This window comes from Microtus pennsylvanicus, chromosome 1 (assembly GCF_037038515.1).
Source record: "Microtus pennsylvanicus isolate mMicPen1 chromosome 1, mMicPen1.hap1, whole genome shotgun sequence".
NCBI lineage: Eukaryota > Metazoa > Chordata > Mammalia > Rodentia > Cricetidae > Microtus > Microtus pennsylvanicus.
The window spans coordinates 167,985,976-168,002,370 of NC_134579.1; the positions used below are offsets into that span (position 1 = coordinate 167,985,976).

At 37.7% G+C, this 16,395-nt stretch overlaps 1 protein-coding gene across 3 annotated transcripts in view; it reads right to left on the reverse strand.

The window, feature by feature from the left end:
- The window catches only part of Rev3l (REV3 like, DNA directed polymerase zeta catalytic subunit), a 142,055-nt gene extending 125,928 nt beyond the window's left edge, over window positions 1-16,127 (reverse strand). The window contains exons 1-2 of one of the 3 annotated variants that reach the window (XM_075945213.1): window positions 15,636-15,762; window positions 5,904-6,032 (exon numbers count right to left, since the gene is read on the reverse strand). Coding sequence is in view for 2 of the 3 variants with exons in the window: in XM_075945196.1 (XP_075801311.1) it covers window positions 15,636-15,774 (139 nt within the window). In the remaining variant the exon portion in view is untranslated. Of the gene's footprint in view, window positions 1-5,903; window positions 6,033-15,635 lie in introns of all 3 variants that reach the window. The other 2 variants (XM_075945196.1, XM_075945205.1) reach the window with 2 other exon arrangements.
- Window positions 16,128-16,395: the final 268 nt, after the last annotated feature.

Below are 16,395 nucleotides of genomic sequence, written 5' to 3' on the forward strand. Positions count from 1 at the left end.
AACTTCAATAAATTTAAAAACTTTCAAAAAAAAGATACTGGCTTTCAACAACGTTCTACCGTATCACTTAAGAATTACTACTTGGTTTTGACTTTTTTATGTTGCTGAATAAAATTAATTGTGGAGATAAGGTCTGGCAACCTTTAAATGTTTAAAATTACATTAAATTACTCAAAACATGCTAATATGTCTGCTCTTACAGCTTTGAATTCTCTTTGTATACAAAGTTCAGTAGAGTCAAGTACTTCACATCAGATGCTATATAGGAGGTGACAGACACTTCTGCCATTTCTTCCATAGCTCACTAAAATCTTTCATAACCTCTAGATGATTATCTGGCAGTATTACTATTTTTCCAAAATGGCTACATTTTATTTATCTTTATTTTACGTGATCAGTGAGAAACTAACAATCTAATCACTCTAATGTCTATATGGTTTGTAGGAGGTCACACTTGTTCATCCTGGCTGCCTGGCTGCTTAGTCCCAAAATAACCACACAGAAACTGTATCAATTAAATCACTGCTTGGTCCATTAGCTCTAGCTTCTTAATGGCTAACTCTTACATCTTAATTTAACCCATCTCTATTAATCTGTATATCACTACAAGGTCATGGTCTATCAGCAAAGTTCTGGCACATCTATCTCTGACAGCGGATCCATGGTGTTCCCTCACTCAGCCCTTCTTCCTCCCAGCATTCAGTCCAGTCCTCAACCTACCTAAGTTCTGCCCTACCAGGCCAAGGCAGTTTCTTTATTCATTAACCAATACAAGCAACAAATAGACAGAAGTACCTCCCACACCAATGGTTGGTTAAAGAAAAGGACTAATTAAAAAGATAAAGCAATGTTTGAACTACTATTGTTGTATGTGTTTGTGTTAAACACACAAGTATATATACAGTATACTTGTGAAATAGCAAGACCAATACAATATTCTGAACAATTATAATTGGTATGAAGTATTTTTCTACCTATGCTATACAATCTGATCATCTAAAAATAGTCCTTTAAAGGATGGCCCAATTTCTAACAGGGCATTGGTGGTGCACGCCTTTAATCCCAGCACTTGGGAGGCAGAGGCTGGTGGATCTTTGTGAGTTCAAGGCCAGCCTAATCTACAATAGCTAGTTCGAGGACAAGCTCTAAAACTACAGAGACACCCTGTCTCGAAAAACAAAAAACAAAACAAACAAATAAATAAATAAAATAAAGGATGGCCCTATTTCTTGACTGTAATGTCAAAAAACAGTCTCACAATAGAAACAAATCTAGAAAAGGAAAAAAAAGACAGGATATTTTCAAAAATTTTAAATCACAGACTTTTAAGGATAAAATCTCCAAACAATATATGTCCATGCTGGATCTTTTCTTTCTATTCTTGCACCAAATATGTGCGTATAACTTCATTGGGATGTGTTTTAAAGATTCATTAAATACACACACACACACACACACACACACACAAACCAAAATTTTAAAAATCACTATTTAAATAAAAAGCACTTATTGTAAGAACAACTTGATTCTTAGATAAAGGTCAATTTTTCTAACATATGAACATCTCAGAACCAAGAATTTCAACAGTAAAATGAGCACAAGAGAAATAGTATGTTTTAAAAGAAACATGTGGACTGGGGATGTAGCTTGGTTGGCAAAGTGCTTGCCTAGTATTCACATAGCTTCAGGTTTGATACCTAGTACCATGTAAACCAGGTATAGTGGTGAATGCCTGTTATCTCAGCACTACGGAGGTTGGGCAGGAGGTTCAAGATCATTCCCAGCTAACAGTGACTTTCAGGCCAGCCTGTGCTACATGAAACACTTTCTGCTTAAACATACTTAGATGTAGGCACACCTGCATATGTGTGTGTATACTTCTCAAGTATATAGGAAGACAATCTATTATAATAAAAGAATGTAGGAGCCAGGAGACAGCACAGCAGGTAAAGGTATTTGCTATGCAAATCTTGTGCACCATGTTGGATTCTGGGAATCTAATGTAAACATGAAAGACTTGACTCCCTGACTCCGCAAGTTTTTCCTCCAACCTATACATGTATGCTGTGGTGTATGTCCACACACACACATACAAACACACACAAATAAGAAATTTAGAAATGTAAATTAATATTGAGCTGAGGTCTATACTTTTACCCATCAGATTGAAGATAAAACACTTGAGAACAAAATCTTCAATATATGGTCTCATTTCTGGTGGCAGTACAGATTAAACAACCTCTGTATTACAACTTTTATATTTAAAGAATGTCTGAACTTTTTTTAAAATGTGGTACACAAGATATATATGGTATATGGTCATTTAAAAATTAATTATCTGCTTTTTCAGGTCTCTGATAAGGCAGACAGGTAAGAAACTTGGATGAATATAGTAGTCTTACTCTACTTATTGCTTATCTAATAATACCTTATTGTACAGTTAGCGGAGAATGTAGGTATTTGTGAATGGGACACAGAATACAAATAGAAGTAACAGAAAGAATTAAGTTTACCTGAACCAAATGTATTGTTTATGTAAACACCTCCAGCTCAGGGTATAGCTCAGCAACAGAATACTTGTCTATCACACACAGGGTTCAATCCCTAATATTATTTTTAAAGTTAAAAAAACAACCACTTATTTAACAAAGGGAACAATGTCATATGACGTATGTCAGCAAATGGGCCCTTTGGATAAATGAGTCAGCCAGCAACAGTATAACAGATTATAATAACGACTGCCTAATTAGCCATATATCCCTAGGAAACCCCTAAAGACAACCCCTGTGATTTGTTTTGGACCATCAAACAAAAATACATATGGGGCTTGTCTTTATTTGCTGGAAACTGTGGTGTTATCTTCAGGTGAAGAGTCATGTCTAGCCTGCTAGAAGCTTCCGGCTCTACGGCACCCTAGCTAACAGGCAGTACCAAACCCCAGACCAAATAAAACTATTCTAGACTAACCACCTGGCCTATCCACTAATGGCAGACATATAAACAAGCTCACGGAGAAGCAGTAAGAGAGATGCTTAACTAATAGGAGCCCAGAATTAAAGGTTAATTTCTTGACACTAGTAAGTTTAGGGGAGGAATGCTGTACAGCAAAAGTTAGTGTAACTGGGTAAAAAAATAAGATTCGTGAGCAAATATGAAAATATAGCTGCCCCTATCTATGTAGGACTAGTCCCAAAGTCCCCATTCTTCTACTTCAGATATTAAAGCCTCTTAAATGAAATGGAGTGATATGTGCACATAACGTATCTGTAACAGCCCATGTATTGTAAATAATTTTTGGGTTACTTATGGTATCAAATAAAATATAAATGCTAAGCAAATAGTTGCAATATTCAATTGTTTAAGAAACAATAACAAGAGAAAACCAGTCTGGACACATACAGCACAGATGCACTTGCCCTTCCCAAATAACTTTCAAAGATTGGATGAATCCCCGGATATAAGACCTTCAGATATAAAGGTCTGACTACAGATTCACATAGTATTTTCTTAATTATACTAAACTTATAAAAAAATATTTTCTATTAGATTAACTGAAAAGTCCAATTTCCTTATAAAACATTTACATAATGTAATTCAGTCTAAATAAACATAAAATGTTGAAACTAGATAGTACCGCTTAGAAAAGGTGAATTAATATGAGTAACTATTACTGTGACTAAGAATATGCTCACGGTCACTGTCATTTACTAACAATACTGTTTGGCTTTTCTGCTTCTTTCGTCTAAATGAGTAATAACCTAATACATGTTCTCTCATTTGATCTCACATGCTATGAGGCAAGCATGCTACAAACTTAGGTAAGAGTCAATTAGCCTCTTTACATCTCATTTCCTCAAGTGTAAAATGGTGGAAACAGTACTTTTTGATAGTGATAAAGACTTAATTACTTGGAAAATGGTATACAATAAAAATCAAAAAATGGTCCAACATCTGTTACTAAAATTAATATGAAATTAAAGTATTTACCTAACATATGCTTTCTATTTTAAAAACTTTAAACCCAATTAACCAAAATATGATACATAAAAATTAACTTGGAAAATCTTTCTGACTTTGTAAAAGTAAAAAAAAAAGGCTAACAGAAGTTATTTTTTAAAAACTGATAAATATATTTACAAAATATATGGTGAAGACAACTAAAGCACTAGAGAATAGTGAATTATTTGACCTAATTCCACAGTCTTAAATAGGTTTAAAATAAGAGGCTTCTTTTTTGTATGTGTATTATAAATTCACAAAAGGAAAAACAAGCAAAGCAATAAATCCCTTTTGACAAGTCACCTTTACTGTGACACCTGGCATATGCTTTTAATATGCCCTACCATAATTTATGTATTTTTAGTTTTGGTGTTCACTTGTGTATGGTGTGTACACATTTTCATTCCTGAGATCACATATGTGCATACAGAACCCAACCTTGACATCAGATGCTTCCTTGATCATTCTCCATCTTACATACTGAGACAGGGTCTCTCAATGGAACCCAGAACTCGCTGATTTGGATAATGTAACTGTGAAGACCTAAAAATGTGAGCCTATTTCAACCTTGTCTGAAGGTCAGAGAAATTTAGGTTGTTTAAAGTTGTTGACAATCACGGCTACACATCCTGACTTAGGGTGTGGTTACTTGGTTCTTTTGACTTTAAGATGGCCCATAGAAGTAGATCCACTCCACCCTGACCAATGGTCAGGAAATTCAAGTATACTTCTGCTCCTTCTTTTGAAATAGGAGGTTTGACCTTGTGGGTGACTGCCGTCAGGATGCTTGGTGGAGGGTGGGTTAACTGCCTACACAACAGAATGCTTTTCTCATGGATTATTGGCTTGATGGCTCAAAATATTGCAGCAAATAACTTTTCTAATTGTCCTTTGTATTTTGTTAAAGCTGTCTTTTGTCTTTTTCTCCCTACTGTATTGGGGTATGAAAGTGTACAGAAAATTAAACACAGGTAGATTTTAGTATTCACTGGAAAAAAAAAAGCAGTACTAATGACTTTGGAAAATCGGGCTCCTTTAAAGGAATACATTTAGTCTAATGTGCAGCACTGGGAAAACTATGGTTACTCCTCAACCCATGGCTTATCACTGCTCCTTTTCAAGGAGATCAGAAATGGACACTGCCCTGCCCTATAGAAAACAAGAGGTTTTTTTGTTTTGTTTTGTTTTTAAAGTTATGCCTGGATGGGGTGATTTAAAAAACTGGCCAGCTTTTAAAAGGTGTTTGAAATACACAATTATCTCATCTATAGACATAAGTCATTGAGCAACTATAAAGAGCCTACCCCACAATGTGCAAGTGATCTACTTTTATATTAATGGGAGGAATACATAAATGTTACAAAATGTTACATTTTCCATTTCACTTCAATTCAAATATTTTAAAGAGCACTTAGTACACAAGAGGTAACAAGGAAGAGTCTAGAGACAAGTATAGAAGTGGGTAACATTATGCTACTATATGGCAGACATTTGCTGGTTATTTTATTCAGTAATAAGTCCTGTGAGGTAGAAATTAGTAAAATTCATTTTACAGAGAAGGAAATTAAAGCACATAGAAGTAAAATAACTTGTCCAAGGTATCTCAGCACAGAAGGCAGTGGAATGGAGGAGTTATTGGGGGGTGAGGGGGATGCCTGAGGACAGTGCTATATGACTATTTCTACAGACAGTGTTCAATGCAGTAAGCCCTTTATTAACTGCAGTGTGGGAAAGGGCCAGGACTTGAAAACCAAGGAGATAAACTCTGGGAGTGGTCAAAGGAGCCAGAGGCTTAAAGAGTTTGATATTTGAGTTGTTACTTTTAAGGATGAGTACCAACTTCAATGCCAAGGATCATCCCACCTCCCTCACCCCCAATATATTAACCAAAATAAATTACTTACTTGAAATTGAGAAAAACAATTTTGAGAGTAATCTTCCTCAGATATATTATTCCATAGTTTTAAAAACAAATAATATGATGACAGTTTAATTTTTAGGTTGCTTTTATGTGGCTTGTCTTGGTTTTTATTCTGAAATGAAATTTAGATTAGTCATTTTCTTGTTCTGAGAAACTAGGAGTATGCCAACATGTTTTAACTTTACATTCTTTCACATAGCAATATGTATTCTTACTTACAAAGTCATCTTTTTCACATCTTAAACAAACCTAATTTAATATATAAATTACTTTTAAGTGTAAATATATGTATATGCAAACTAAAATACTTCTTTTAATTCTTGTTACACTTTCTTGGCAATTGGAAGAAGTGTAAGAAAAATAGAAAACTTTTACAAATTGTTAAATATTAGACAAGGCATTTCTGAGGTAACACTCTTTTATTTGTTTATATAGTTAATATTCCCTGAACCCAAAGAAAATTAAATAATTACCCCCAAAGAAACTGATTTTGAATTCTTATTAGTTCCCAAAACTATAAACTAAAATTAAAGTAGAATTGGCCAGAAAATATATATAAATAATTTTCCATTGACAATGACTATTCATTTGCTTCAGAAATCACTGTTAGATATATATTCAATTTCTGCTGCAGAAAACAGTCCAGTTTCCCAATAATAATTAAGCAACAAGTTTTCATTTAAACAAATTGAAATATTTAAAAATCTATAAGAACCAGAAGAAACACAGGAACATCTGGAAATCTTCAAAGAATTTAAAAAAAAAAAACTACCAAAAGGTTAAAAAATTGTAACCGGGAGTATAAATGTTAGTTACAGTATGTTTTGTTACCCTAAATGCATCTACATCATGTTTGGATAGTGGATGTCTCTCTGATTGCCCAAGATATCCATCTCCATATTATTTATATTTGCATGGTAATTAGAAGTTAACATAATTGTATTCAAAGTTCACTATATCTTCACTCCTATTATTTCTTCTTATTTAATACCACTGTGGTGTTAAATTAGCAACTAGGTACCAAAGCAACACACACTCCAAAGCATATCACATATCACACTCATTAAATTTATAAGTATTTCTTTGAAACAACTGGAGCTAATGGCAACCTACCCTATTTAAATGCAACCTACTTAAACTGCAATCATTTTTACTTCCTATTAACTGAATGCCAATGAAAAGTCAGAAGAAAATACGTACTAGCAAAGGAATCTGAGAAGTCTAATAGATTTTAATTGTGTATAATATTAATGCTGATTTTCATTTCTAACTATCCTAAATTCTTCATTTATGTAAGTTGTACTTATTATTCTTAAAGATCATCATACACACATATACACACCTTACTCGAGTCTATTCTACAATGATATTCTCTCCTCTTCTAGACACAGTAGGCTTTTAAAGAGTTCTAAACTATATACATGAAATTAGTAATTCTACCAATGTTCTATATTTAATCTTTCAATTGTCATCAATATCTTCCTACAATATCCCCTCAAATTTGAGGGAGTAAGGGCCAATGTGAAGTAGTGAAAACTGTCCAGATTCCCAGTTTTCAAATCTATCCTCATACCAACCAATGAAGTACTGGGCAAAGCCTGAAACTGCTACCTGTCTAAAATTCATGTGTTTGAATATATATATTCAAATGTGTAATATATATATATATACATTCCCACAAAGTTTTAAATATACATACATACATACATATATATATATATATATATATAAAATAATAAGTCTAGAATAAGTTTCTCCACCCTCACATTGTTACTGGTTTTTAAAACCTTGTACAACAGAAGGACATACGGAACATCTGCATGATGGTTAGTGAAATATAAATATATATATATATATATACACACATATATGTTAAAATTTTTAAGTATTATGATATTCTTATGAAAGAAGTAATGTAAAAATTCTTAATATGTATGAATTTTAAATCCCAACTTCTTCACATCAAGAAGGATTTTGGGGAACATACATATTCTATTAGTTACCTTGCGGCAAGATAAAATAGCCCATCAAATGCACACGGCAAGCAAGGATTGAGAGTTGGACCTAGAGGTAGTCTTTCCCTGCCCTTCTCTGCCTCCCCAGCCACTATCTGCTTCCTTGCATCAATAGTGAGATGTACCTTGACCTAGATGGCATGCTCCTCAGGTACTCAGAATACAAGTTCAGAGCAGTTCCAAAATCTCTTTTCCTCAAGAAACAGCTGGGGCTGATGGCTGAAGACATTCTAGATAGTAAAGTACCTCTGTTACTACACTTCAAGTACAAAAAAATAAAAATGGAGGCTCGCCCTGCAGTTTATAGGTGCCAACCAAAAAGCCTCCCTTTCAGCCTCTATTTCACTAGGGTCACCTTCCAATGAGCTATATCCATCAATTAAAGGCTCTGAATTAGAAGACCTCTAACAAAACTTTTACTGTAGTGATTACTTTGCTGCTGTTTAGAGCAATTATTAGGACCTTTTGCTTTTGTTCTGCTTTACTAATTTCTGTAACCACAACTTAAACCAGTTCTACTTACTGGAGGCAATTACTACCACCAATTATCTTCCCGAAGACAACAGTACAAATGTAGCACACTGTTTCTCTACCTACAACACACTCCAGTCTTTCCCCTTTCCTTGTTCCTCTTCCATGGCACCACTGCTGTACACACAGTATCGTACTGCAATGCAGCCACACATACTCATACACTTTGACACATATGCAAAACAGGAAGCATAAAATCTTGAGTAGAATTGCTATCTTACAAGAAAAGTACACTTTTAAGTCTGAAACTTTCCAAACTGCTTTACATAAAGCATGAATACTTTAGAATCTACCAACAATGTATGAGACTGGCATTTCTCTTCACTATTCTCAACTTATCCCACATAGCTTTGCAAATATAACAGACGATGGAATGCGTTATAGCTACAACTGTAACGTTATAAGAAATACTACATACATATAGCCCTTTCACATGAATTTTCTTTGTTTATTTCTTTATTGGCAGGAGGTTATTAGGAAAAAATTGGTTGCTTTTCAAAAGTACAAATGAGTTTACTAGTCAATTTACCTTTTAGCTTATGATTTGCCCCATACAGAATTTTATTTCTGTGTCATAAAATTCAGAATCTAGCTTCAGCCTCTTTTTTTTGTAACCTGAAGGACATTTATCATTCCTGAACTACATCAAAAATGATTATCCTATTTCTTATTTCACATTTGTTTTTGATTCCTCTGGAAGCCCACTTATTTTTTTTTTGATCAGAATAATAGCCATATATGTTAAAAATCCTTATTAAATAACCATTCTTTTCCCAACTGAAAGATCAAAGATAGTATCTTTGTCTTTAAGAACTAACATATGAGTTTATTTCTGAGTTTTACTCTGTTGCATTGCTATCACGTGCCCAAATCATGCCAGGCTCATAAACATTTTAAGTTCCTGGCATAGACCTCAGTAGCAGAGTACGTGCCTAACATATACAAAGCCCAGGGCTTACCCTCAACACAAGAAAAGACACCTTCATATACCCACTCCCATACTTTAAAATTAAAACAACTTCACAAGCAAATGGATATACTACAACTAGAAATTGCTAGTTTGCTTTAATAGAAAAAAAAATGTCTTTGACATTTTCTTAGCTAAGCATAATTAAGGTCAAAATACTGTGGTGCAATTATGCACTTTGGTGGATATTTATTTTAGAGACCCTAATAAGACTCATACTTTTGTCTTACTATATTTCTGAAACACATCTAGGAAATTGGCTTTTTCTTAACAAGCATGTGAATAGTCTTTTCTAAACTATGCAGTCAATATATGTTATGCATAGAAAATCTGAAAAGTATAAAACACACTTTCTACAGAGAATCAACCTTTATATTTCAATAAGTTTTTCTGCATTTTAAATGACTATTTTATAAACTGATTCTTTCACAAAATGACAATATTTTCCATGTTATTACATAATCTAAACATGATTAGAACTGAATAACATTTTGCTGAAATATGCTCCCTTTATGTACCTACTTCCCAACTGTTAGCCATCTGAGGCTATTCTCTGTGATGACTATCATCCATTGATTAATTTTTTCAGTGAATGCTTATGTTTCAAGCACTCTGGTAAGCACAGCTCTCTAACAGTGAACAACAACAACCATTATTAGCATTTCTGGAGGTTACAATTAAGAAAAACTAAACAATCTCCAATACATATAGAATATAGCTACAGCAATGCTATGAAGGCGCTTTAGATGTCCATGGGTAGGAGGACTTCCCTGAGGAAAGATAAACCGAAGTTTTAGAAGAAGGAAAAGAAAATATTCTACTTGCAGGGACCAGCAAGTTCAATCCCCTCAACGTGGGAGGGAGCATAGCAAGAAAACGGGACTGAAATAATGCCAATATGGGAGGAATACAAAGAGCAAGGAAAGAGGAATATGGTTTAAATCATGACTGAAGAGAAAGGTAGGACCAAGCTATGCAAGACTTTGTAGATAGGTAGTTGACACCCCCTAAGACAAGGAATTTTGTCTGTATTCTTAATACAACTGAGTATTACTAAAGCACATAGCGTGATGTAAACAATTTTGTTTTGCAAAAAAAAACTGATTACAGTGTAGAAATCAGATTAGAATGGGCAGAATAGATTGGGATAAACCACGATTAGGCTATTGTAGTAAACCCTTTCAAAAATGTCAGGAGCTTGGACTTGGATGGTGATGGATAATGAAAAGTAGATGGATTCAAAAGGCAATTCAATTTGCCAAAATATTTATGTCCATAGATTAAAATCCCTGAAACTAGAACCAATGAGTCAAAAGGGAACATTTCAAGGATTTTGGCATAGAGTGCTAACTAAGCAGCCCTACAGAGAGAAGTTTTCTTCATCTGTGAATTACTTTGTTATCTGTTCCTCTATCCAAAAACTTTAACTCTCAGAAAATCTAAAATGACAATCTATACTTCTCTTTTTGCCTGTCAGGTGGTCATCACATCCTCTGTCTAGAGCCCTCACGATCTCTTGCACACACTTCTGCTTCAACCTAATCATTCTATGTTCGATTTTTACTCCCATGTCTATCAGCGCTTGTCTTCTGCGTTTCTGGAAGGTAATGCTGCTTTAACAAAGGCACACAGACTATGTTGATATACACTAAGCTTCTCCACAGTGTTCCAGAATCAAGAGGGCTCCTGCCTGCTTCTAATTTGTTGATTACGACTTTAGTCAAATATAATACATAAAACTATTAAAGCTTTCTATTTGGGACTTCAAATATTTATTAAAGTGGTCAAATTTTGTTTGTGATTAGCCTAACTAGATCTCTGTATGCTCCTGAAAATCTCTAATAATTATAACTAAATAGGTCTTACATGATCTTAAGATATTTTTGAATGTTTAGCTAAGTGTAAACAAGATTCTCAATTTTTTTTGAGAACCTAAGTTAAGTGCTATAGTTTTCAAAACCACACTCATAAAAATGTATTTAATAATCTACCAACTTACCAAAACAGGTCATTATAATAGTTCATTACAGCTAGGTTTATAAAATAGAAGATGCAATCAGTCAAAGAAGCCCCATACTCATGTAGAATTCAAAATTAGAATCTATGTTTAAAAAAAAAAGAACCACCGGATTTCATGTTACTATCTCTAACAATCTATAAAAACAGTCACCAAGTAGGAGGAAAGTCACAGGAGAGCTCCTGGCAGTCATCAGGAAGGCAAACAGCTCCCTCTATAGTTTGTCTTGCTTACTTTGGTTCAGGACTTGGTTAGTGAACACCTTGCCCTTCTATTTACTCTGCATCTCAGCAGGGACGCTCTTTGAAAGGATAATTATGTTTAACCTGGTGCTGAGAAAGCAGAGAGTCACCTGAGCTCAGCGTGAAGGAGCTACATCAAGTAAGGAAGCAAGAGAGAGAGAGAGAGAGAGAGAGAGAGAGAGAGAGAGAGAGAGAGAGAGAGAGAGAGAGATGTGGAAACTGGACAGCATCCAGTTCCTCACCTGAGTAGTCACACCCACATTCAGATATGAATCCCATACTTCAGTCATCATCTTGCTCTCTTTCCACAAAGAAAAATTACTAGAACGTTGTTATAAAAGAAAAACAGGGGCTGGAGAGATGGCTCAGAGGTTAAGAGCACTGCCTGCTCTTCCAAAGGTCCTGAGTTCAATTCCCAGCAACCACATGGTGGCTCACAACCATCTGGAATGAGGTCTGGTGCCCTCTTCTAGCCTGCAGGCATACACGCAAAACAGAATATTGTATACATAATAAATAAATAAACATTTAAAAAAACACACATTTTTCTATAAATGATAATGTTTGGGACACAGTAGCATACAAATAATGTTCAAGAGGGTTTTAAAAACGAGTCTAGGGCCAGTGAGGAGACTTAGCTGGTAAAGGCACTTGCTGCCTCAGCCTGGTAACCTGTTGGATCCCAAGAACTCACGGGGTGGAAGGATTCCCTCTGATCTCCACACATACAGGGTGCTGGAGTGCATGTACACACGCGCGCGCGCACACACACACACGCAAATAAAGGTAAAAAGCTTTAATGAGTTTGAAAGAACGAAAAGGTTCCATCATTCACATGAAAATAAAATTAAGTGACTTCTATAAGAAATCACCATTCTTCAGTTAGCAGATGATCAAATTCATCAGTTAGAACTCCAAATTCAAGCTTGAACACACTACTTGAAAAAATAATATTCTCAAATTTCATTAACTCAAAACACAGAGACTTTTAAATCCAAGACATTTTTGTACATTACACAAATATGTCCTTAAAATCCAAGACATTTTTGTACATTACGCAAATATGTCCTTAAAAGAGGACAATAAAAGTTAACTGGACTGTTTCCTAAAGCAGAAAATTACTTTTCATGCAATAGCAGTCTTCCAATCAGTTTGAAATTTATAATTCTTAAATAGCCATTTTGAGAGAAATTTTCTTCTGATGCTATTTTTCAGGACCTCCTTTGAAAAGCAAATTCTGTTTAAAAAAATAAAAAAAAATCTTTTCTCCAAACCCAAGTAAAAGATTAAGGACTTCCAAAATTAGCACCTAAAAAGGGAAAACATGTTTATGGCGCTTCATGGACTATCAGGTGTTACAATTTTCATTCCTGTAGTTTGCTTGTTAGTAAAGATATGAACTAGTTGCATTTTGTAGTAGTAAATTTGTTTTCAATACAAAGTCTAGCATTCACAATTTTTCCAAGACAGGGTTTCTGTCTAATTGCCCTGGCTGTCCTGGGACTAGCTCTGTAGACCAGGCTGGCCTCACACTCAGAGATCCACCTGCCTCTGCCGCCCAAATGCTGGGATTAAAGCATTAGATTTTAATAAAATATTCTGGCCTCTCTATTACATTATTATTTTTAAGTTTTATTTCTCTACATGGCCTAGACTAGTTTTCTTTAAGAAGAGAATTCAAAAGCAGAAAATTCTGCAGCTTATTTTTTCTTGAGATTGAATTAATACTAATTCTACTGGGGGTTTCTGACATTAAAATGTTTGATTTATGAAAACTGCAGACCTTCAGTGTATGCCAAGGATTTCAATTTTCTTCTTGTTGAGGAAACAAGATTTGTTTTATACTATGTAAGGAATTATTTTATTGTTTTCTCTCTTGACCTCAACTCCAAGGCATATCCCAACCAAGTAAATTATTAACATACATACATTAATGAGTGAATTATTGAGTCCTAAGCTGACATTTACATTCATCCATGTGCCAAGCTTGAAACAAATTTTTGTTTAAGCCTCTGATTATACCTCTTTCAATCTGATAATACTTAGCAATTTGAAATTTGGTTTTGCCTGTATGAAAAGTATTTTTTATTCATTTGTATTATTTCGAAAAACACCATAAAAACAGTGAATTTTTCTTTTTCCTTTTTAACTAGGGCTGGCGACCTATTGTAAGATATTCAGGACGAAGAGAAGAAATAAATATTCCTTATGAAATAGTTCACATTCCAATATCCAGAAACACAAGTGTATACACCACAGTCTATCTGTAAAGGCTAGTCTTTCACAGAATTGGGCTGTTAGTGAAACAACAAACAAACAAAACTTTCCTACATAATACAGTTTTACAATCACCCAGAGATACATATTTAGTGAGTGTAGCAAGAAAAACCAAAACCGTAGAAAAGTAACTCAACCACCATCCAGACTGGACCACCACCACAAGTATCTACTAGTCATAGAACGTATTGCTCTACGACCTGAAAATCAACTTCACTATCATTCTCTGCAGCTGAGCCGAGAACAAGCAGGTTCCGAATCAAAACAAAGAGAGCACCACGACATTTAAAGGGTACAGAACCTATCCTCCAGAATATCAGAATGCCTCTTATTTTCCAGTCTTCAAGTCCCATGGGCTGTACCCTCCACCAGCTGTTAACAGCATTCAAATGCTCTATCTTCAAAGGTTCACAGCGTCAAACTCCCACTATTTGAAAAAGGAGTCTTTTACCAAATCTTATTTATCGCATTGACATTTTTAACAAAGAGAAGTCACATGAAAAGGTGATAGCTTCGAATGGGTGCCTGTATTTTGGAAAGTGGTATTATCTTGGCAGCCCACAGAAGCTGACTGTAGTAATAAAGATGAATGGCGATGAGGGCAAGGAGCATCAAGTGGGAAATGCTATCTAAAATCCCATAGGGCAATTCCTTGGTAAGAGCATCCGCCTCCAGAATACTGCTTTAGCATTTCACCTTAACAGTTTAATGCATGTAAAAAGCAAAACTGAAAAATAAAAACACAAAAACCTTGCATATTTGGCCACTATTCTATTTGTATTATAAATTCCCAACGAGCGTTCCAGAATATAGCTTCTGTCATTTTTTCCCACCATTTCTTCAAAATACTTTTTAAAATCTATTTCTAAAATGCAACCCTACAACCCAGCCTAGAGGCATTTTAAAACGCCTGTGGTGCTGAGCCTGGCTGTGTTTCCTGACGAATTCACCCCCATTAAGTGTAGTATTTTATGCTGGGCGACACAAACACGTATTTCCTATTTCCATGGTGCACATTTCCTGAAAGCACTGCACCTGAGGATGCCGCTCTGTCCCCGCCGAGGCATAAAACTCTAAGCAGTCACGACCTGCACCCGCGGCACAGCCACATGGTCACTTCAATGAGAAAGATTATCTGGCTCCGGGCGCCACTTTCTCCAGCCAAAGCATCTCCGGCAGGGGCAGAGGAGAGCGAGGGTGAAAGGAGGCAACGGGGAGCGACTGACCACGGGGCTGACACTTCCCCTCTGCTCGCAAAGCCATTTCTAGAACAGGGCACCGAGGAGGTGCAGCGGGTACCCGGGGTCCCATCAGCCACCGACCTCTAAGGACCCCGCCAACTCGTCCTTGGGGACGAGGCACAGCCCCCGGACCCAGCGAGCGAGAGAGGGACCTAGCCCGCCCGCCGCCCGCACAGTCCATACCCCGCGCCCGCTGCCTGTCTGTCGCGGAGGGGGGCGCAGCGCTCGCACGAACCCACATTTTTTTCCCTTTGCCTCTTGTCACGCGCGGGAGAAAAGGCGAGCGGAGCGAAGAGGAGAGGAAGAGTCCGCAGCGACCCCGGAGAGGGCCGGCGGCGTGCGCGGCAGCGCCAGGCGGGGAGGGCACCCCCGACACCTCCGACACCCCGCCGCTCGCACCCCCGCCCCCGCCCGCTCCCGCTTACCTGCCGGGGTCGCTCCGAAGACTCGAACCACCGGCACCTTCTTGACAGGCAGCTGGGTGAGGGGGGATTGGCAGATATCCAGCCCCCGCAGCGGGCTAGCCATGTAGTAGTCGGCAGTCACTATCCTCACAGAAAACATGTTCGCCGCCGCCGCCACCGCCTCCCCTCCACGGGCGACCTGGCAGCGGCGGCAGCAGCGGCAGCGGCGGCGGCGGCTCCGCAGAGGCGCCTCCTCCCCGGCTCGGTTCGGCTCGGCTCTCTTCTCCGTCTGCCCTCCCCTCACGCGGACGCCGAGACGAGCGGCGGCGGCTGCGGCGCGCGGGGTAACGGGGCAACGGGGCTGTGGGGCTGCCGCCGCCTCCTCCTCCTCAGACGCTGCCGGCGAGAGGCAGCGGGAGGGAAGCCCTGGCACGGTCGTCGGGTCGGGTAGTGCCGCTGGTGCTGCCGCCACGGCCGCCGCCGCCGGGAATCACACGGGCTCCTCGGTCCCAGGCTGCAGCTCTTGTTGCCATGATGATGATGTCACGGACGCAACCACTGGGGGAGGGGAGGAGGGGGTGTGTGTGTGTGAGTGTGTGTGTGTGTGTGTGTGTGTGTGTGTGTGTGTGTGTGTGTAAGTGTGCGCGCGAGGGTGCCGACGGGCGGGTAGCGGCGGGTGGGCGCCCGCGCCCCGGCGGGAACCCGGTTAAGGGGCGAGGAGAGGGTTCACCCCCGGGCCTGGAGCGCACGGCTTCGGGAGAGGCTGGCGGGAAGCCGGGCC